General features: G+C 38.3%; 1 protein-coding gene across 1 annotated transcript in view; it reads left to right on the top strand.

The window, feature by feature from the left end:
• Window positions 1-12124: 12124 nt before the first annotated feature.
• The window catches only part of CACNA2D1 (calcium voltage-gated channel auxiliary subunit alpha2delta 1), a 375571-nt gene continuing 364196 nt past the window's right edge, over window positions 12125-23499 (top strand). The window contains exon 1 of the mRNA XM_018068109.2: window positions 12125-12500. Within this exon, the coding sequence (XP_017923598.2) occupies window positions 12460-12500 (41 nt within the window). The 5' untranslated portion in view covers window positions 12125-12459. The remainder of the gene's footprint in view (window positions 12501-23499) is intronic.

Genomic DNA, 23499 nt, shown 5'->3' with positions numbered 1-23499 from the left:
TAAACTAGCATTTGTGTTTTAAATATATTAAATATTTTGATATCACAAATTTACTGCTGATGGTTGCTCCCACAGATTTTTGGCCAACATGTGCCAGTTTTTGCCCTGCAAAGTTATGTTGTGCCTTACCTATCCTCTAGTAATCTGCTCCTCAATACTAGTACCATGTCCTAGCTGGTTTTGATGTGTGAGGTGAAATATTTACCTTTAAAGCTGCTGTACTGGAAGTAATCTTCAATCAAATAAACCTACAGTCACAAAATCACAATATTTTCTCTTTGACATACAAATTCCCTATTATGTATTTAACAATATGAAAAAAAAGGGCTCTAAATTTTTTTCCCACTAAGCAGCATTCACCAAATGAAACCATATTAGAAAACTAGAAGAAACATGAAATGGATTGATGATATTATAGCAACATAGACTATTACAATAATGAGCTTGAATTTTTCACCGTTCCCATTATAGCCTTGGTTTTTAGGGGTCACAGTTGAGTAACTGTAGATTTTATTGGATGAAACTGTAATTTAAAAGTTTCTGAGTTACCAAGAGTTTTGCAAAGCAAACTATGGGAAGAAATTTGTTTGCTTGTTTGTTTTTTACTGGTTGTACCTATTTCTTCCTTTCTTTTTTTCCATTTCTTTTGGTTGTTTTTAAAGAAAAAAAATACCAGATTTTTTTTTTTAAAATACAGAATGTTTTTTGGGAACATTTCTACACTTCTGGGTATTTTGTGAGCATTTTGTTTGAAACATTGTAGATTTTTCTGGTTCAAGAAAAAAATAGCTATGAAACAGATGCATAAGCTATTTCAAAATAATCCCTCCCGCTACACCAACAGAAAACTGCACTGTTGATTGCCACTGCTTAATATTGTCTCCCACACATTCAGAAAGCCATGATTTCCACAGGACAGTTCACTGAAATGAGGCTTGGCATCCAGATTGCTCGCCTGGCTGTAATCGCCCTTTGAGTTACTGAGCTTGTAAATCACATATCAAAACAGAGGAACACATCAATTAATGTTCTACTGGAAACAAATCAAGGACAATCTTACAGTGTGACATTCTGCCAGTTTTATTTTCAATAGACATGGGGGAGAAGCTGAAATGTTTGGTCACAGCCTTTATTTACCCAATCTGTCTTATATACCATTGCATAATGTTGTATCACAATATTAATATGCAAATTGCCACTCCAATAAAAGCTATGCTTTCCCCGTTGATTTTCAGCAGAGCTTCTCTTACAAAGGAAAATACTTAGCACTTAAATTCCTTTTTCATCTTCAAAACTCCTTTAGTACATTTTAATTAATCCTTTTTCTTTCAGTTTTCTGACCCTGCATTAGGTTTTCTGCCTCCTTCACCCCTGTACTCTCAAGGTTACATCCCCCTCTTGATGTCTTCCATAGACTTTTCATGTTTTCAGAAATGATCTTCCTCTCATCTCTCTTTATGCCTAGAAAACAGACCTCAGGAGAATGGCCAGAAAAAAAGCCTAGTCAAGGGCAAAAGAAGTTTCCAAGGTCAAAAAGAAACAAAGGAATTGTTATTCCAGGGAATAACAAACACTGATCCCATCTAACACAGCTGCTGCTTTATCTTAGCAGGTGCCTCAGTCTGGCCTCAGGCAATCTCTGGGGAGGTGCTGAGGTGACTCCTCTGTAGTGCATCATGCAAGATGCAGTTCAGCTGGCCACAAGGATAGTGTGCCTGGGCATCCAGTCCGAGATGGTAGATGAGAAAACAGCAGTAGCCTCTTGTGCAGAGGAACTTGTCCTCAAAGAGAATTTCTGCTGCAAAGTGTTGTGTGGGAGGCAGAACACGCTTAGGTCCTACGGGAATTTCCCAGCTCACTGGGAAAACATTGATTGGTTTTATAAAAGGAAAACTCTCAGTCCAGATTTATCCCCTTAAAGATTGAGCTCCCCCACCCGTTTTTTTTTTCCCCCCACAGATTCTATTTTCACACATTTAATTATTTTAATATGCCCTGGATTATTTTTACTTACCACATGCTTTATGTAGATGTTTTGATGACAATTTCAAACACTGGACTATTAATGCACACAAGCAATTAAGGTGCTGTGTATGCTTTTGAAGATCAGTCACAAAATGGGCATCACTTCTGACCTACTTAAACTCTAAAACCAGGATTTCATCAGTGCATGGGAAAAATGATCGTCTTTTTCAAAAGGTTATATTTCACTCCCACAGCACAGACGGGTTCATGTAGGACTTGGCAATGCTCTTCCATAAAAAGAGAAAATTCCTGTAGTACTCCTGGAGTCAGTCATCTGCATAACAAAGTAGGTGAAAGGCTTTCTGTACTCGAGGGAGGGAGAACTGGACATTTAAAGCCACGTTTTCTATCATAACTATTGATGAAAATACAGCTCAGATTGTTGTAGTTTTCATATTATATTTTAAGAGTTAGAATATGATAAATGATTGCTACACTTTTCAGTGTATCATCTCGATATACCAAATAAATCTCACAGTTTTTCTCCCCCTGGTAGTTTCAAGTGGCAATAATTTCTCATTTATCAGTAATTGTTTTTATTTTCACTTTATTTTCTGATATGTGTGGGGAGTAAATACTACACACTTCTAGTTACCAGGACATTCTACCTAGATATTTTCAGAATACTTTTTAACCAACAGCATGTGTTGAATGAAGACAGATTTTAGAGATGACTCAAAGGAAACAGGTACTCCATGTGCTAGCTGATATAATATATACTTTGCTCTGTTCTTGTAAATGTGCTGGGCAGTGGATGTGCAAAGCTATATTTCAAATGCAGGACACAGTCATGTTGTTAATTTATAATTCACACAAAATATTAAATTTCTTATTGGGTCTTCATAAAGATGTATGTTTTTAAACCCTTTAGTTCTAAACCAGTATCGCTGGCAGTGTGTTTGTATCTAAAAACTCTGTTAGACTTGTTAACATAGAAGCTATGCTGGAGACAGACATGGCTTCACATTTAGCTTGCACTGCATGCACTCTGACTTCACTGGACTTTCTAGATTGTGCCAAAACACACAAACTAGGATTAAATTTAAAGGATCAAGTGAGAGCGGGTTGTTAACTTAAGTAATTGGTTATTTAAGTAGCTTGGTATCCTCTGAAAACCTTCATGTTCCTCTGCAAGGAGTCATTACTTTTTGTTTATCTTGTGCTGCTTAGTGTTTGGGGATTTTATATATATAGAAAGATTACCTTTTTCCTCCTTTTAGGGAAAAAAAACAAAACAAACCCAACTACTCAACTTACTTCCCTTTACATCCTCTTTAAAAAAAAATCCCATAGTTACTATGGAAACAGCTTTTAACAGGAGTAGCAGTAATTAATAACATCTGCAAATGCAATATGAAGTTTACAACATAATTAATTCCAGTATTTGGAGTGGATTGTGCAGAGCTGCCTTTCGTTGCTTTGCATGGAACAGCAGACTGTACAGAACCAATTATAAGAAGGGGGCTTAGCATTACCATAGTGGTATATTATGGCTTGTGAAATAGTTTGGACTATAGAGGCTGTATTAACACATATGAATGAATGACATCATTATTACATAGTGTAATGGCACATGATTCTGGAAAGAATTAGATTTCTATAGATATTGTGGGCAAATGCAAAAATTCCACTTTTATACTGTCAGACAATATAAAAATACTCTCTACTGAAATGAGACCAGAGGCTTGAAATGTAACTTTTAAATCCATTCCTTCATTTGAATTATAGAGACATGGGCAGATCACATCTGGAAGTTTACCTACAGATGCTTTTATCTTTTGACTTTTCACTTTAAAAGTCAAATTGGAATTTTTTAAGAACAACCAATTAAAGATTTTTAATAAATCATGAAAGAGATGAGAGAACCTATCTGCCTTTAGGCTTTATTAGAGAAGGAATATTATAAATATTTATTTGTTATTTTGTTATTGCTTAAGTCTACTTGGCATAAAGTCTACCATCTATCCCACCAGCTTCTCTTATTTGAAGTTATGGGTGTACAAAAGATTCAAATTTTCATTAAACCATTTTTGCAGCTGGTGTAAAATGTGTAGCAGAAGCTGTATGATCAGACTGAGCTATCCTGTGTTATATAGGAGAGAGCTCTGCCTTCACCCTGAACGCAAGTATTGGGTCTCGTGCTCCTAAGCCAGAAGCTGCATGGCCTTTGTTACTTGAGCTGGTAATCTCTGCTTAGGGGCAAAGCATATTAGATGGTGCCTGACCCCAGCTAATGGGGCCACCTGGCTCTGATCCAGCACATGGCAAAGACGTGTCAGCCCACTGTGTGCTCCCTTGGCACACTAAAAGACTTACTTGTCTTCTTTTTACTGTTACAATTCCTAATTTTCCATCTTTTAAAAACATGTGGACAAGTGCACATCAGTATGTGTAGACCAAACCTCTATTGGTGTTCTTGTTCCCCTTTTTCTTCTTTGTTACCCTTCCTACTTACCTGCATCAGTTCCTTCTCAGCATGTAGTTTTCCTTCCCTTTACTATCTCATCTTCCTAATCACTTTTTTCCTCCTCATATTCATTTTCCTGTTTCACTTTACTTTTCCTCATCTCTCTACTTCCTTTTTAAAATTTTATCTTCCTTTTACAATATGCATATATAGCTTCATCCTCATTTCCGCATGCATACCCTTCCTTCTTGATATTTACTTCCCAGTTCTTATTTTTCCTCTATTGTCTTTCATTCTAACTTTTTTTAATCTCCCTTCCCAATATTCCTTCTAAGTTACTTTTGCACTCACTTCTAGTTTATAAAGCAAATCAAACAGGATACCATCTCAACAACGTATTTTAGGACAAGATGAACCATTCTGTGGAGATGCTGGTCTATGCCCATTGACTACAACTGGATAAGACAAAAGGAAACCCTTTTTTCATTTTAGGCAGTCCATATGTATCTCACCAAATGCAGAATGGGAACAGCAATAACTAGGTTTCAAAAGAAGGAAATCTGATACAACCCTCCTACTAAGCTTTAGCTTACCCTGTTGAATTTCCAAAAGCAGTATCTGTGCTTGGATTGCACAACAGCACCCATCCTTTAACAGGAATATTGCTAAGTAAAATATCAGCAATAACTTCTGAATGCAGCTTTTGTAACCACCTTGTTAATTAGGTAAGATGAGTTAAGTAAGAATGAGATACTGAGGTGACTTCACTCCACTTGGCTGCAAGTGGTTTGCTATGATTATTCTGATTGCCATCTCATAGTGTCTGTTCTCCCCCTCCATTGGGTTAGTGAATCATTTTCAGTCCTATACAGTTGCAAGATACCAGATTTGAGGAGAGTCACATTCTTATGTTTAGAAAAGCACTTACTGGTGTAAGAACGTATCTCACGGGGTGAAAAGATGGGGGAAAAATGTCTGATTTAGGATGTGAAAGAAGAAATTCTCTCTATATATATAGAGAGAGAGAGGGTTTCAAGAAAGCACTATATCTGCTTAAAGTCAATGGAAGGGATGGAATAAACTAAGTTAAAATAGATTAGGGGCTGGATAGAAGACAGACAAGGTTGTACAAAAATATTATGTCACTTTATTACAATCTTAACATATGTTATTTTTATAAGAGTGATCTTAGAAGTTATATTTCTTTACAAGTTCAGAACATACCACAGTTTAACATTTATAATTGAGAGTTTTCTCCAGCAAGATTACTGGCATTTATAGTTTTCTGTGAATAGTGTCATAACATCAATATGAGATTTACAATGAGCACTTCTACATTACACTGTGAAATACAACACAGTGATTCTTGAACAAATAACTTAATTTTCCTGTGAAACTCAGAAGCATAATAACTATACTAGAATGGACATAGAGCCTTCCAGAACCAAACTAACATCTCCACAAAGTGCTACAGTGTTCTTGTGTAGATGTACCAAGACCAGTGATACCTGACTAAACTCTCCATTATGCTTTCTACTGAAATGGCTGCTGTGATTTAACCCCAGCCAGCAACTCAGCCCCACACAGCCGTTCACTCACTCCTCACCACTTGGATGTGGGAGAGAATCTGAAGGGTAAAAGTGAGAAAACAACTTGTGAGTTGAGACAAAGACAGATCAATAGGTAAAGCAAAAGCCACACACATTAGGAAAGCAAAATCAACTCTACACCAAGCAAAACCATCACAATGGATGAAGTTTAAGATGCCCAGCAGTTTGTTTTAAGATATTTTTCTTGGTATTCACTGAGAGAATATATGTTATGCTGGACTCCAAGTTTCAATATTAAACTATTCTAAAATCATTGTTGGTTTAATTGCAGTGTCAAAAAACTCAAACAAACAAAAAAACTTTCAGTGTGAAAATGCATACATGCCTGCTCTCATGACTAGAATTAGGATGAATGTTTTCCTAAGATCTGACAATAACAAGCAAAATGTAAACTGCTATATCATGTAGTGAAAGTTTTGCTACCAGATCCAGCATGCTTACTCAAATATGAATAAAAGCAAGGGTGAGAACAAAGCAGTGTTGACTATCTTGCTGCTGGATGTAGGTCACAAAGTTTTTACAATATAAATTATATCAAATTCAAATGTAAAACAATTCATCTCACTTGCAATGGGCTGGGTTCTGCATTTCCATCTGGCGCAGACTTCAATAAGAGCTTTTTTCCTCCTGAAATTAGAAATTGAGATCAGGCTGCCTGCACTCTCTAGTCAGCCCTACACAAGCAAACAGAATGAGAATTATTCAGTAAGATTACCCCCTTCTGCCTTATATAAAACACAGACATAGAAAAGATACTACATGCCAGGAACAAAATGGTATTTTGGTAATAGGCATTGATTATCACAGAACCACAGAACCACAGAATCATTTAGGCTGGAAAAGACTCGTAAGGTCATCTAGTTAAACCATTCAAGCATTGCTAAGTCCACCAGTAAACAATGTCCCTAAGTGCCACCTCTACATATCTTTTAAATACCTTCAGGTGTGGTGACTCCACCACTTCTGTGGGCAGCCTGTTCCAGTGCTTGACAACCTCTTCCATGACGAAATATTTTCTAATATCCAATCTAAACCCTTGTTCGTGCAATTTGAGGCCATTTTGCCTTATCCTATTGCTTGTTACTCATGAGAAGAGACTGACCCTCATCTGTCTACAATCTCTTTTCAGACAGTTGTAGAGAGTGATAAGGTCTCCCTAAGCCTTCCTTTCTCCAGGTGGAACACCCCCAGCTCCCTCAGCTAATCCTGGTCAGATCTATGCTTTAAAGCTTCCTCTAGCTTCATTGCTGTTCTTTGGACATCCATACAGACTATGTCACACTTTTTTACACTGTTTCAGCAAGTACATTTTGGCTGAACCCAATAACATCTGTGGGTTCTGCCTAGCAAAGTTCATGTCACCCCAGCCCCACAGGTGAAACATACTCAGCACACTGCTGATAAGGGTTTATTGCCTACACCCTCCCCCCCCTTCCCCGCCGGCAAAAGACACTTAAAACACTTCGTAACTGTGTGCTATTTGTTCACACAAGTGCTGCAATCACTGTATATGTTAAGTCTTAAACTGTCATTGATTTCAAAAAGTTTTCTGACAATGCTGATTGCTGAAGAGTGAGTTTATATACAGTATAAAACTAGATTAATAAAACTTTGATTCTCATTCTAATCTACCATATTTGGGTACTTTTTAAAGTAGTTAAGAGACAGAAGACCCTGCTCTTGTCTTTTATACTAGATTTGCAACAATGTAAATTATTTATGAAAATGTAAAAAATATATCCAGAAATGGAAATAAAAGAGAAAGACTTTTTACTGATAAAATGAACTGAGAGGAAGACTTTGCTACCAATTAAATTTTGTAGTTTTGCAATAGAAATTTTTATTTCTGAAATACAGACTACCATGGTCAATTGAAAGATTCCCAGTAATTTAAGTAGAATCATAGAATAGAATAATGGTATCACTTAGGTTGGAAAGGATCTTTAAGATAGAGTCCAACCATAAAGCTAACCTTGCCAAGTCCACCAAGTAGCTGCAAAGCAAACTTTCTGTAAGATGCCTCATTATATCAATACCTGTCGCTCCTGTGCTCCTTCACAGAAAGGTCTCGGTCAGATATGACAGGCAATAAATTTAGAATGGGGTGAAGTAAGAATAAAGAAAGATTTACTTTCCTTGTTTGTCATTCAAGACTATATTTTAAAGTGCTTAAAAAAAGGACTTGTCAGGTGTAATAGATCTTTAGGAATCTCAATGCAGATAAACTATAAGAATATCTGCAGGACAACATCTCTGTGATATACAAGCTATGTATTTAAAATACTGTGACTATGTAAGAAAATGGTTTATTCATCAAACGTAAACAAATTGCTTGTTTAGGAGGTTTTAATGGCTTTTTAAAATTTAATGATGAAACTACATTTGTACTTTTTTTCCCCTGCATTATGGGAGGATGAAGACATACCAAGAAACTTTATTCTGCTAGTTCTATGTTTTAAGTCAATCACACTTTTTTGTTGAATCAAAGTAAGTGGGAACTCATTTCAGCCCAATTATTCATATCCATACATGGTTTTAGGATGAGATCACCATTTCTAAACATTCTGCATCTTTATTAAATACTTGTCATATTAATGAATTTTTAAGCCATAAATAATTAGGTGAAGCAAACGGGTGAACAATTAGTAAACAACACATTGTTCCTGGAATAAGTCCTGCTTTCTTTTCTTCCCCATGCTTCAGGGTGGTATTGGCTTCCTAAGTTTCAGCTTCAAAAAAGGCAAAAATTCAAGACCTGACTTCCATTCTCACTTCATTTTGCAGGAACACTGTTACTTGATTCCACCTTTTCTCAAAACTGGGCTCCAGTTCAAGTTTCTTGTAAATCCTGTAAAGCTTGCAGGTTGATCTCGAGTTGTAGATCACAGATCTTCCCATGAATGCCACACCTTGCTGAGCTCCATTTTTCAGCCCTGACTTCTCCTTCACACCTCAACCAGCTTGTTTGGACCTCTGTATTTCTTCTCCATTCTGAAGCCACATGTAGACAACTTCTCTCTTTCTTCCCTGATTTTCAGTGAGCTCCACAGGCATTCACTTACAGCGTTCACTGTAGGATTAGTTTGCAGAGGGTCTTGTTATACAGTTTTAAATAGCACAGTAGAATGGAAACTTTGAATATTGCTCTGTTAAAACATAGAAGTATTTTCTCTAGCATCTTTTTCACTTTCCAGCTATTGTTCAGTGTATTAGTACTGAGGAAACAGTCACAATCCAGGCCTTACAGCACTAGGTACCCACCCATGCATTGCACAGTTCCATTGCTAGCCATGTGTTATTGCTGTTGGAATCATTAGCAGCTATAATTACTGCCCTAGGAAGCTCTATAAGCATCAGAAGTGTAGGTTTACAGAAGATTATACTAACGATGAAAGAAACGTTCCTGTGTAACCCTCTACTTCTCTATTTATTATTTTGCATTATCATTCTCTGATCTGGTCTCCTGTATGTTATACTGAAATGGTACATCTGAGTAAGGGTGGTCTAGCTTATTCTCACCTCCTGAAACAATTTTCCATGTGTGTTTGCATAGTCATTTGCACCCCCTCTTGCCCAGAGCAACATGTGTTGGTTGCCCACTCTGGTGGGTTCTCTATCAGGAGAGCACCTGTTTCCCAGTCAGTGTCCCTGGATTGCTGAACAGGCCTCTGGGGGCAACACAGCTGAGAACTGAACATGAACACTTTCTACTGAGAAGAGATGAAACGGGCATATGCTTGATCCTTCAAACAGGTAAGGAGCCAGGTGGGGCATTCCCTTTTATTCTGGAGGGGTGTTGGCAGAGTGTTAATCCTTCACTGTGTTGCCTACTGCGAGACTGTAGGTGTTTTGGGCCACAACTAAGTGAAGGGCCTTGAGGGGAAGCTGTGTAAGGAGCAGCTGAGGTCACTTGGTCTGTTCAGCCTGGAAGGAGACTGAAGGGAGACCCCATTGCAGTCACAACTTCCTAGAGAGGAAAAGAGGAGGGGCAGACAATGATCTCTTCTCTGTGGTGACCAGGGACAGGACCCAAGGGAACGGACTGAAGTTGTGTCAGGTGAAGTTTAGGTTGGATATTAGAAAAAGGTTCTTCACCCAGAGGATAGTTAGGTGCTGGAACAGGCTCCCCAGGGAAGTGGTCACAGCACCAAAATCTGACAAGAGTTCAAGAAACGTTTGAATGATACACTCAGCACATAGTGTGACACTTGGGGAGTGTCCTGTGCAGGGCCAGGAGGTGGACTTGACAATCCTTGTGGATCCCTTCCAACTCAGGATATTCTGTGATTCTGTGACACTGATAATGCTACCCTTAGTGTGGGAGTCCAAGAATAAGGAGATGCCTTAAATTACACTCTAAGAAGTAAATTTGTCCTGGTCTTGTGTGACCTGAACTACTTCACATTTCCTCCCTCTTTCCGCTGTGCATGTCTCCAAACCTTTAATCCACTCCAACATTTTCTTTCTACCCTGGATCTCATCATGGTACATCCTGTGTGAAGCAGAATTTTCATGTCACAGGCCCATGACTCTGCAGTTGCCTGTTGCATCCCTGTGGGGAAGCAGAAGGTACTCAGGTGAGCAGTTACAGCCAAATATGCAAAGTGGTGCCACTTCGGGTGGCAAAACTATAAAGCCTATGGAGACCTACAAAAGCTGGGCTAGAGATACTTTTCAGACTGTTTGAGTCTACAGGCTGCAGAATCATTTTAGAAAATGCTATTTCGGACTTGCATCCAAACCCTGAATCCTACGTACCTACAGGTAGGTGGATAGGTGAAGACAACTGGGAGTTCTTCCCACCAGCCGTCAAGTGCCAGCTCCAATCCAGAAACAATGTAGATGAGTGACTGCATGCTTTACAGATTGCAACTGAAATATCGTGCTGGCTTTGAGCCCGGGCAATGCGAACACTCAATTCTTCATTTGTGGATCTCAGTTTTGATCCTTTTGCCATCTTTAAAATGGAGACGAGCACTCCTCTGTTTTACAGAAATTGTTGTGAGTTAATACATTCTAGATGATGTGACTCTTAAAACAAAGGATGTAAAACCAATATGAATACTGGGTCTGCTCTCTCATTTTCACCTGTTGAACCAATTAAATACATTAAAATATAAATACAGCACCAGAATTAAATATAAATATGTAAGCATATAAAAAGAAATAAAACAAAAAAAATCGAAAAGAAAATAAAATTGGTCACTGAACTTTTAACTGCTTTATCAAATAAGCTAAGAATTATTTCCCTGGATTACTTTCTCCATTTGTACTGAGAATGTATAGTTGCCACAGAGACTGCTGTACGTGAACATGGGTAAAACAGAGGACGGGAGAGGGAATGTGTCCTCCTGGATTTCCAGAGGGATCTGAGATGACTATCTGAGTTAGCGATGCGGCGGGGCGGGGGCGCAGCCCGAGGACTCCCGGCCATGCGCCCCGGCCGATCCCCGGAGGCTCCGCGGAGCCGGCGGCGATGGGACGGGACGCCGCGGAGGGCGGGGGCGGCGGGCCGGACCCGCGGGGCCGATCGGCGCTGCTCCCGCTGGCATTTATAGATACATCTATAAAAACATCTATTTAAAGCAAAGCCAGACTGGTGGCACACGTCTGTGCGCGGCTGCTGCTGCTGCCGAGCCTGGCAGGAGGGGGTGGAATTAAAATTAGGTACGAAACGGTTTTAAAAAGCGTGCGGGCTGCGCGGGCGGGGCGGCGGCTCCGCGGCCCCGGGGCCGCCCGGCCGGGGAGTTCCTCGGCGCCTTGTATGGAGCGCGGCCGCCACAGGGCCCGCGCCCGCCCCCGCTCCCCGCCCCGACTTTCCGCGCTGCCGGCAGGGAAGGCAGGAGCCGGCAGCAAGCTGCCCGTCTCCCAACTCTCTCTCTCTCCCCTTCTTCCCTCCTCTCCTTTCAGGAGCCACCACCCCGCCTGCCTCTCTCCACCTCCTCCTCCTCTTTCTGGTCTGCAATCAGGGGAATAAATCAGGGACGGACGCTCACACACACACGCGGAGTAGGATCTGTTACAAAAGTAGCGCTGATGGCGGCGGATCAGACGAAGCTGGAGCTGCTGCTGGAGTAGCAGAGAGTGGAGTATCTTTCGCTCTCTCCCTTTTCTCTATTTCGTCTCTTTCCCCACTCCACCCACAGATCTCCATCGTTTCTCCTCCTCCTCCCCACCCTCGGCCGCGCTCTCGCTTCTCCGCGCATCTCTGGGCTGCGCCTCCTGCGAGGGGGCGGGTGGGGGGGGAGCGGAGGAGGCTTTAAAGAACCACGGCCCCCCCGCACCGCCACACACGCGATAATTGAATTTATTATTATTGCCGTCTCGCCGACTTGGGAAAGGGGGATCGATCTTCGATCAGGAAGATGGCTGCGTGGCTGCTGCTCTTTTAGCCTGACACTTTTCCAGTCCCTGGTGATGAACCACTCCTCGGAGGGACCGTTCCCCTCAGCCACCACGTAAGTCCCGCCGGGGTCCAGGGTCCGGGGCGGGCGCGGCTGGGGCGGGGCGCTCCTCGGCGCGGGGACAGCGAACAGTACAAAAGGGAAATCAAGTTAGTTCCGGGGGAAGTGGTGGTGGGGGGAAAATTGCAGGATTTCGACAGCTTTTGCTTAGGAAAGAGTCAGCTAGCGGAGGGTCCCGCCGGGCTGCCACCGCGAGGAGAAGCCCCGGTGACGGCCGGCGGCGGGACTTTGAGGTAAAGGCTTCGTCTGGAAAGCCCGCTCCGGAGCGGCTCCCGGCTCCAAATATACCCCGTCAGGTCATCCTTGCTGAGAAGAAAGTTTCGAGTTACAAAGAGTCCGCCCCTTCCTCCCACAGAGGTTATTCCAGCCTGGATGGAGATTTAACACTGTTTACGAAAAAAACACAAACAAAAAACCAAACAGAACCCAAAACCAAAACCAAACAAAAAACTCACAACAAAAACACCAGGAAACTTTCGCAATTTTATTAAAATCCACGCAGAAAGGCGGATTTTGTTGCCGTTCCGCGGCCGGCACGTGAGGAGGGCAGGCGGGCAGGGCTGGGAGTTCCGAGCCCGAGCTCCGGCTCCCTCCTGGCTTGGCCGCGCTCCAGTGCATCCACAGGGGCTCCCGGTGCTGCGGGGTCCGGGGGTGCACACGCGTGGGTCCCGCCGAAGGATCTTTTTTTGCTCGCTGAAAGCCACACAACTGAAGAACAGATCTCTTCAGGCTTGGCCTTGCAGATCGTTGTTTCTCAAAAATACCTTCGCGAGAGCTGAAGGATGCTCTCGGTGCACGCAGCTCGGTGCCTCGCCTGGCCCTGAGATGGAAATCTTTGAAGTGCTGCAGAGTTATTAGCATGAAAATGTTGCCCAGAGCAGTGCAAAGATCACATAATAATGATGCAATAAAAGAAAGGCAAAAAGAAGCCGATACATCATTTTGGAGATTCGCCAGCATATCGGGGAAAAAAATCCACGACAAAGCACTGTGTTCGTGTTTTCTTCCTTTTTCTTCTCTCTCACCTCATGATTTTTATATTCTTTTTGTTTGGTTGTTTTTTTTTTTTTTTTTTTAAGCACTTACCTTAGTCCCCGAATCTGGGTTAAAGCTGCCAGTAGGTAACTTTTAAGTGGATGACTCACTTTAATGCATTTTACATAAGAAAAATAGTGCTAATGGTAGTCTTCCCTTATTGTTTAACGCTGGGTAGAATTTATGACTGTCGTTCATCCTGGGCAGAAGGATGAGTTTACAACAATTATGAGCAATGCATTTTCACCAATTAGTACTGCTGGTAGGCTGTTATAATTGGATTCAGTTCTCAGTATCGGTTCCATTATGAAAGACTCAAAGGGATGCTAGCACTGTTATACGAAAGAAAGGAATACAAAGATAAGTGTAGAATAACCACTTAATATCTTCTAAGCTGAATAAATACCGTCTTTTATTGTAGGGAAAATTATCTTTTAGAATATTTTCTTACTGTTCTTTTAAAATCTTCCATTTTATAAAGATGTGCCATATAAAAGCAAGAGTAGCTAAATACAAAGCCCGGGCTTTTTAAGTCATTGCTTTTCTTGTGTTTGAGCTCCTCTATTTGTGGTCTCTTATTGAGATGATAAGGTTATCATGCACAACTAATTATAAAATATCTTCTACATAGATTTTGCTGGGTTAAAATGAGAAGGAAATATATAACCCAGTGTATAAAAAGATTATGTATAATTTTAAATAAAAGTCTACATAGCTTTTTAGGGTAAGATTATGTGATATTTCCATAAAAATTATTTTGTCCCCTGTCCGTTTTTGCGAATTCCCTTCAGAATTTACCTTTACTGCCAGCAATGATAATAGAAATTGTCAGCATTGAAACATATAACTTTAATTATAACTATGATAAAGTAATTCAGAGTATGATGTTAGTCATCAACGTTTTCATGCTCTACACAATCTACTTGCTGTTGGCTCTCTTTTTTTCTCATTATTATTCCATTGAAACGTTGTAGAAATAATCTATAGTGCCTGTCCATCCTTCATAGTTATGTTTCCCCTTTGAAATGGAATCAAAGTGCAAGCAAGACTTAGTTCATTTACAAGGAAGCACAACAGGTTGATGCAGAGAGAGCTGCTTTGCAAAAAGTAATGATGTAACAGGTGAAAGAGAAAACAATTTTTTAATTCTTTTTTAAGCCTTGACAGCAGTGTTTCATTTCCTACTATGGATTACAAATGGGAAAGAACAAAGACAAGTGACGCAAATGCTTTTAATGTGAAAGATATTATATATTAAGAATATTAAAAATATGAAAAAACATGGGAGAAGAGAATAAAGGAAAGAAAGGACATGAATAATTGAAGAACTGAAGGTTTGCTGATGATATGTACTTAGCTACCTGCTTTCTCCCCATTATTTTCAGTCCTTTTTTTCTCTTAGTTAAAAAGTAGCTCTGAGGAAGCAATATCTCCCAGCTGTTGGGTAAAAAATGTGCATATTCAGGGCTGTATAGTTCATGATTTCTTTAACAACTGCTTTTTGTACAATCACTTTTCTTTCAGTCATCTATTTCTTCTGCATCTATAAATATTTTAACATACGCTTTTACTAAAACATTTAGAAGTATCACTAATACAGTAATATACAAGCATGAAACATTTGTAGCAAAAAATCCCAAACGTTTAAGTAATGCCTGTAGAATCTCAGTAATTTCATTCATTTTACTTCTCTGATAAGGCAGGAACTCTCTGATATATTTACCCAGCAATATATAGAGAATTTCAGGTTTGTGCTGTATGAAATGGGAACCTTAATTTTTCATTGAAGATCTGAGCAGGTGGTATGATCACATTTGTTGTTTCTGGTGTTGGAATGTTTCACTGCAAATACTGAAGACTTTAATGAACTATTTAAATATAGCAGTAATTATGTCTTGATCTTTAGTTGTAAGGCTTAACTAGCTGCTGAACGATGCATATTATGTATCATTAAAATGTATCATTTTCATTGTATCGTGTATTAGGTATCTATCATATGCTGGTACAATATAACATTCTTACTTTTAACATAGCACCTCAAGTCCTTCAATTATACATACAACACAGCAGATATTTTGCACTTAGATGAGAATATTGTTGTCTATAGTAATCCTGTCACTTTAACTACACTACTGGTATCACAGTACATAAAGTACTTCTTTCTTTGTAACCATATATATTTATTTATCATAGCATCTATAAAGGCTTCAGAAAAAAATGCACTATTAAGTATATGTAGTTTGTATGTTTCCTGATAACGAGAACACAGGACTAAATTTATTTCTGTTCTTTTCTCTGTACTGCATCAAAACAGATAGTCTTGAGTTTAAATATATGTTGTAATTCTTAAGTATCCTTTTGGCACAACATGTCTTAGCAGTGTTGATGTTGTTACTGATAGTGAGTAATGTACTATATAAAGATACACCTACTGCTTTCTGATAATAAATCTGTACATTAAAAAAACTAAACAGATATTTTAATTTTTATAAACTTACAGATGAAGCCTTTCAATATAAATGGGACTATTTCTCTAACTACATCATCGTGGTTATGTCTGTTCTTTTTTTTTCTTTTCTCTAATTTTCCTCTGCCACTTCTTTTCTCTTTTCCCTTATCTTTTAGCATTTTTTCATTCTCAGTCACCTGTTCTGTATGTATATATTAAATTATACATTATACTCAAGACAGATTTGCCACTTAGATAAATCGGTGTAAAATATTATGTGGATAAAAATGATATACAGAAGATGAAAATAATATACATATGAACATATATCTGTATGTATACAGGCAAGAAATTTTCAAAAAAGAAGTTATATATTCCCATTTTTCATTTGCTTGAGTCATCCTTACTGTTTCGGTGTCATTAGGACAACTCAGGGAAGTCTGTATGAGTCATACAAATTAGGGCTTGCACAACTGAGACATTCATATTTTTGGTTTCTTCACACGGACCTAACAAGTGTAGGTCCTGCTGAGATTGTGGCTGGGCTTGGAATGCAGCATTGCTTTTGATACAGCATTGGTGACCAGAGATAGAGGGATGACATTTATGATGTGTCCTTTTCATCTGTTTCTACTGTCAGACTTAGGGATTTTGACACATCTCATATATATATAATCTCATTTTTAGCATAAAGTCTGTGATAGAAGAATGTCACTTTTACTGCTGATGTTAATTAGAAAAGACTGGTGCATTAATGGACTGTAAAATATCAGGCTCTTTCTCATTTGCAAATTGTTTTGTTTTTCCAATCTATTTAAAAATCTTCATTATTAGGAAAAAATAATCTACTGAAGTGTACCTTCATATCAGTGAATTGGAAAGACAGCCAAAAGATGTAATCTCCTTAGAATCAGGGAAGTGCAATATCACCTCTTAGTGTTTTCTCAGCAACACACATCTGAATGCTGAGCATTATGCAAGATGTACAAACCCACTGGTATTTTAAAGAGTGTTGCTCCAATCCATTCTTCTAGTAGAAACATACTTAGCTGTGAAACAGAAACAGCTTGTTGATTGGTCGTGTTTTTTTTGGTGGTTTTGTGAGGGGTTTTTGCTGTTTTGTTTGTTTGCTTGTTTGTTTTTGGGTTTTTTTTCTTTTTTTTTTTTTTTTTAGTGTCTCTATACATATTGTGGTAAGAAATGCAAACTATTTGATCCCACAAAACATTTTTCTGTTTTACATATTTTATGATGAAAATTGTGAATCAGTTTTTTGTTTGTTTGTTTGTATCCCACTTAGACATTTATGCTGAAGCCTCAGAATTAACAAATTCTATGGATTTACATTTCATGAAGTACAAAAATTCAGTTGAAAACATCAAAATAGATACTGATCATAAAAGGTGAAATTTCATTGAAATAAATCAGCATTGTAGAGGTTCTTGCCATCTTTCGTTTTGCAGTGATGCTATTTTCAGAACTGCATTGCTCATACCCTGCAAAATGATTTTATCCAAGAATTCAGCTGCTAGAAAGAGAGCTGGATCTTGGCAGCACATTAGTCTGAAATGTATTCATTGTTAAATAGAAGGCCGATTGTACAGATCTTAAAAATATTTATCTAGCAGAGCATTTTAAATTGATAGAAGCATGGTCAGATTCTTATTGCTTTAATCTTTTGTAACAAAGAAACAAACCAGACTATAGTTGCCCACTGTTAACTGTGATCTGACATGTTTGTGCCTTGATTCTTTCTTGTCTTCTGCGAAAATCCTGTATCCAAGGTAGTGTTGTCATCTTCTAGACCAATATTTGACAGGGATTGCAGTTTAGAAGCATTTTAGAGGAGAAAAAGGACTCATTCTCTCTGTTGTTGACCATAGTAGAAGCAGAATCAAGGCCCAGACTCTTTTGTACTTCTTTGCAGCAATACCTGGGCTTTTGATCCTGGTTTGCTTGGGGTGCATGTTGTGTGTCAAGTGCTTATAAAGACCTTTGTGACAAAAGCTGATATTATAGACTGCAGAAAATATTGTTTTCCAGTGCCTTGTTAATGAATCTGCTTTAATAGAAGAAAAGATTTACCAGAACACAACAATGGAATAAAATTATTGGACCATAGCTATAATTTGGTAAAGCCAGATGCCATAATTCATGTATGTCTTTTATAATGCTGAATCAGACTTCTTGATACAAAGAATGACAGCTCAGTGTCCTCAGTGTTCCAGTAAAACACAGTTAGCACCTTGAAAATGCACAGAATATAAGAATTACAAAATAAAACCTGCATTTCTGCCCCCAGCCCTGGACAGCACCTGTGTGTTCTGTCTTAGATCACTCTTAGACCATTCTTGCTTCACTCCACCTACAGCAGCTGCAAGGCAGGTATCAATGAATACTTAAATGATTTGCATTTGAGATTACAGCTCTGATTTATCTCTCATGTTAAATCTGTTAAATAGCCTGATCCCATTCAACTTTCCTCAAGCATGTATAGGGCAATGCTCTGTTCTGTAGGATCAGACCAAGAGCTGGATTTTGCATCAGTTGTGCCATTGCTTAGTGTCGCAAATTGGTCAGTACTATTAGAGAGAGTTGTCATTCTTCTTTCTCTCTTGAGTTCCAACGGTAAAAGAGAACAGGATTCAATATTGTTTGCAGAATTTGAATTTTATGTCATGCAGTTCTGTGTAATGCACACAGGAGTGATGCAGGAGCGTCTCACATTTAAGGTGGAAATATGTAACACTGATAGTGAAATTACTGTCAACTGCATTGATACTTCAGTGATGTTCATGGGTTGGATATTCTCAATTTAGGGCCAGACTATGGAGATTGTACCCTGAAATTAAAATTTCCATTGATATTCTTAGGAAAAAAAAAATCAGTGTAAGAGTCAAGATTTTCAAAATTTACGTCAGAACTTTTTAATAGCTAAAAATTAATAGCATATGCCTGTGGCTATTCAGCTCAAGAGGGATTTGTCTTTTCCTTCTCCACTGCTTTCCAAACTAATTTTTGACCTACTCTGCTTCTAAGCAAACTCAACGTTTCACACCTTCCTTACTTCCAGACTTAATAAGATTTCAGGGCGAAATGTAAAATAGACTCTCTTTCACAAGCACCCTGTGACAAGATTATGGTTCACTGTTTGGGAATGTTACACTAATGATGTCAGAGAAAGGACCACAGTTTTTGCTTATGTCCCTCCTTACAACACCTTTTTCTGTGGGCCAACAGCAAACTGATGACAAAGAGTGAATTTCTGTTCCTTGCATAATTTTTTGCTACTTATTTACAAATATCCTAACAAGTTTATGAAAAAGATTGACATTATTTTGCATCAACAAATCAGCAAGCTTTTGCAGTTAATTACAGTAATTCAAAATCTTTTTTTTTTTTAATCTGAGGCAGGCCTGAAATAACCATAGAATATGAATGTGAAGTTATAATATTGCTGACTATTATAAAAAATGTTTTATTGGCTTTTCACCCTCTTTTTAAATTAGATTCCCACTCTCTTGCATGTAAGAGTTGGCCAGGGTAAGAACTATAGTCTGACTTTGTGACAGATTTTTTACATAGTGATTTAAATGTTTTTCTTTTTTTGAAATTTCCGTGGTTTCTCCAGAGCCGTGAACATTGAGAGCCAGGAATGCAGAAATAAGAGGATTTAAAAAAAAAAAAGTGTCCTATGGCTCATGTGGACTAAGAATAATTTTTGCACAACCTTCATTATCTGCAACAGGTAGATATATATTGGATTAGTGGTTCTTTTTTCAGCCCTCAGGCATATAAAGCTTCAGTTGAAATCTATGAACAAAGTTACTAAAATTTATCCATTATAATAAAATCTGATTCACTTTTGACCTGATTTGAGAAGTAAGTAAGAACACGGAGGAGTTGCTGAGTCCACAGTCTAGTTTTTGTAGTCATCAGATGATAAATTATGTTAATTTTTATTTAAATGAGAAAAGCTAGACTTGAATCATCCAAACAATTTTCTAACTGAAGAGCTCCTGTTTTCCCTGGGCAGCTTCCCACTAGACTGGTCTGAAAGCTTAAAACATTCCCCAGCGATATCTCTCCCTCCCTTATATTTACTGGGATTTTTATTGTATTTTGATAAGCATGGACTAAATCTTCTTTCAAGTAGGCATAAAAATAAACTTATAAAAGTTCTGTGAGTAAGGGTGGTAGTACTAAGACCTAAATCAAGGCATGCCATTTTTCTCTATTTTCACTTTTAATACTGTACTGCATTTTTCTTTATGCACTGAGGTAGTCTTAAATAAACCAGTAAGAGGGAAGTTTTCCTCATTCTTGAATTGAGCAGAAATTTACCACACTAGGCTTGTGTTGACTTTCGATTAGAAATTCAAACTTTTTCCATAGGAAGAAACTGAATCTTGGGAGCTGTTATGTCATAGATTATTAAGTGAAATATTTTGCAGTCTGAAATGGATGAATTGTGTTATCAATACCACAGGAAGGAAGAGAGTAATGAAAAAGAGATGACAGGAAGTATGGATTACAAAGTTAGGGTTTTTACTACTCCTTCTCTGATTCTTACAGGTTAATGACTTACTCCTGCACGTGGAGATCCATTATCCCATTAGACTAGTCAAAATGTTGAGGGATAAGTTCAACAGTCCATTAAAAGGCAACTTTTGATTGATGATATTCTAATGTGGACTAGTGGTGGGAAAAATGGCTTATTTTGGCTGAATGAACCCTCACAGAAATACTTTTCCCCCAGTGTTGATTAGAGTAGCCTATTTGGTAGAAATCTCCTGGATCCTAAATAGAGCCCTATACTGGGAGGCAATGTTTTCTACCTTGCTTTATTTCATAAGTTTTATACCTTAGTTTTCCACAGTAATTTCTCTCAATAAAGTAGGAAACTGCAGTATCTTTCCATTTAGTCAGGCAAGGGTTTTTTTGTCAAGATTAATTTGATAGCTAATGCCTCTAAAGCTCTCTGTAGTTGAAAAGTGTTGTTAAGCTGTTAAGCTTAGTTTATTAAGATGTGTGTTTGCTGTATTCCCACTTTACCTCAGAAACATGCATGACCAAACCTTTGCTGGATGGATAATACCCCTGGTTTACCTTGTTCTCAAAGTGGTATGTTAATAGAATCTTCATAGAAAGGTACCACCATATCTGCTTCTTTTGGTGACTTGGTATCTGGGGAGCTAGAAGAAGTTAATCCTCATGATCTGTACTTCTTGGATGTACACAGATTGCAAGACATAAGCTTAATAGCGTTTTTAGAAACTAGCAGGAGTCAGCAAAAATCTGCAGACAGTATTGTGAGGAGAAGCCAGCAGATCTGACTCATGCCAGTGCTTCGTGCTGGTTGTGCTCCTTTGCCACACTCAAATCATGGTTCTTTTCATTGTTGAAAACACTTGGAGCTGGAGATGCCGAGATAATCTGAAATTTGTACTGAATATTTGGTACTTAAAGGACAGGCGATAGTGGGATATAATACTAGCCAAGGGCTCATGACACTGGAGTTCATTAACCTGATCTGTTGCTTTTGCAGCACAGGCTGCTGCTGGTTTTATTCCTTCTGTTCCCATTTCTAAAATGGGAATGACACCCGAATTATCATTCTGCTTGAATCAGTGTGTTGAGTACTGTAAGGTGTCCTGCTTCTGTAAGAAAGATGGTGATAAAAGTATGTAATTATTTCTCTTTATACACTAGTAGCAGGTCTAAGATGATCATCAGCAATCACTAATTACCTGATGATCACGAAGACTCTGTAAGATTTCAAGCAGGAGTAACATAGTTTTCATTACACTTATTTTGGCTTACCACAAACAGTAGCATTTTGTTGTATTTACCAAGATGTTTCTGTTGCCTTAGCATCTTCTTGATTAGACTTTTTATCTGTTGGGAATATATTTTTGATTATGTAGATATATTAGCTGGGACAGAATCACTAATAGATGCAGGAACATGTCTTAAGGAGATTTCACTGTAACATACACATGGGGAAAAGGTTTGTGGTGACCGAAGGCAGAATCTGGTCTCTTTTGACTGATTAGAAATACATGAAGGATTTGTGCATGACTAAGAGTCTGTCTGAGGATATACTCTTTGGAAATGGTCGGGTACCCAATTTCATCCTTCTTTGCACCAGTGTAATTTCAGCATAATGAGAATCAATCCTGTATCATTTAAATCCTGAGTGTAAGGATGAATCCACATAAAATAATTTCTGATTAAACACATACAGCTTTCATTGCAATGGAATGAGTCATCACTGTCAAGGCCTGATTGCAGAAATTACATAAAATAAGATGTAATACATGATCATATTAGGCTTTGCAGAGGGGAATAGTAAAATATCACAAAGAAACCATGTGTGATATCAGATGTGGTCATTTGTCTTCCTTTTAAATGATAAACTCTGACACCGCTTCATTGTCTGTGCCTCACTGAGCAAGTGTCCATGTAAAAAAGAACTTCTTTAAGTGCCGGAAGGCATTGAAAAATGTTCCTCCAGATTAGGAGCAAACACAATTTTATTACATAAAAGTGTGGAATTGTAAGGAAGAAATACTTTCCTTTTCAAAGTACTGCAATGTCTAATAACGTGCAGGATAACTGTAAGTGGCTTTTGCAAATTTACTTTGTTGTGGTTTGGTTTTGTGTTGTTTTCTTTTTTTCTTCTTCTTTAGCAATTAGTTCTAGAGCTCAATGTGGAATGGTAAGAATGACATAAGTAATTTAATTTAACCCCTCACTACGCACAACTCAGTAATTAATTCATCTTTGGGTACGATGTCTTGATTTTTCAGGTGATTAGGGTTAAAATCAGCAAGAAATTTACGGACAAACTTTATAGTTGTTTCCAGTGAAGCTGGATTTACTCTGAAAGACAATATTGGTACTTTATGGGGATATGAGGTGAAATTCTGATATGATAGCTTCTTTGCTATTAGAAGCACTTGGCAAGTGCCTTTACTCATCTGCTATATAAATGTTCCTTGTATAGACACACTCTCCCAGTCTGCAAAATTAGGATTAAAAACACCCATCACTTCCTTGCATGGATGGTGAGAGATACAGTTAACAAATAACCATAAAGAATATTGTAGTGGATGTATAGAACAATAATTTGCTTGCAGGTATTTTGCTGATAGTGATTTTTCCTTTCATAGCTCCATTTATTGATAGAATAAAATACTTTTATGGCTGGCTACACAGTTTTGCAAAAACATACTCAGTTATTCTTGTAGATATCCATGCTTCTACAAACACTTTATATATTCATTAGTGATGCTTTCAGCTTTGCAAACACAGGTTAAACACTGGTGATTAAATATTTTGTTCCACACGCATGTAATTACCTGAGGCTCTATTTCCTTTTAGTGAATAGTGTTCTACTCTACAATTGTCCCATTACTCCCTGTGGGAATAATGTGTTTATAGAATAAAATTATGATCAATCTTTTAAAAAATCTAAGTTAAAAGTAAGTTATCCAATTGTAAAGC

Source organism: Manacus vitellinus, unplaced genomic scaffold (genome assembly GCF_001715985.3).
Source record: "Manacus vitellinus isolate BGI_N305 unplaced genomic scaffold, ASM171598v3 scaffold_13_pilon, whole genome shotgun sequence".
Lineage (NCBI taxonomy): Eukaryota > Metazoa > Chordata > Aves > Passeriformes > Pipridae > Manacus > Manacus vitellinus.
The sequence above is the reverse complement of the archived record's forward strand: the minus strand, read 5'-3'. Positions and strand labels throughout refer to the sequence as shown.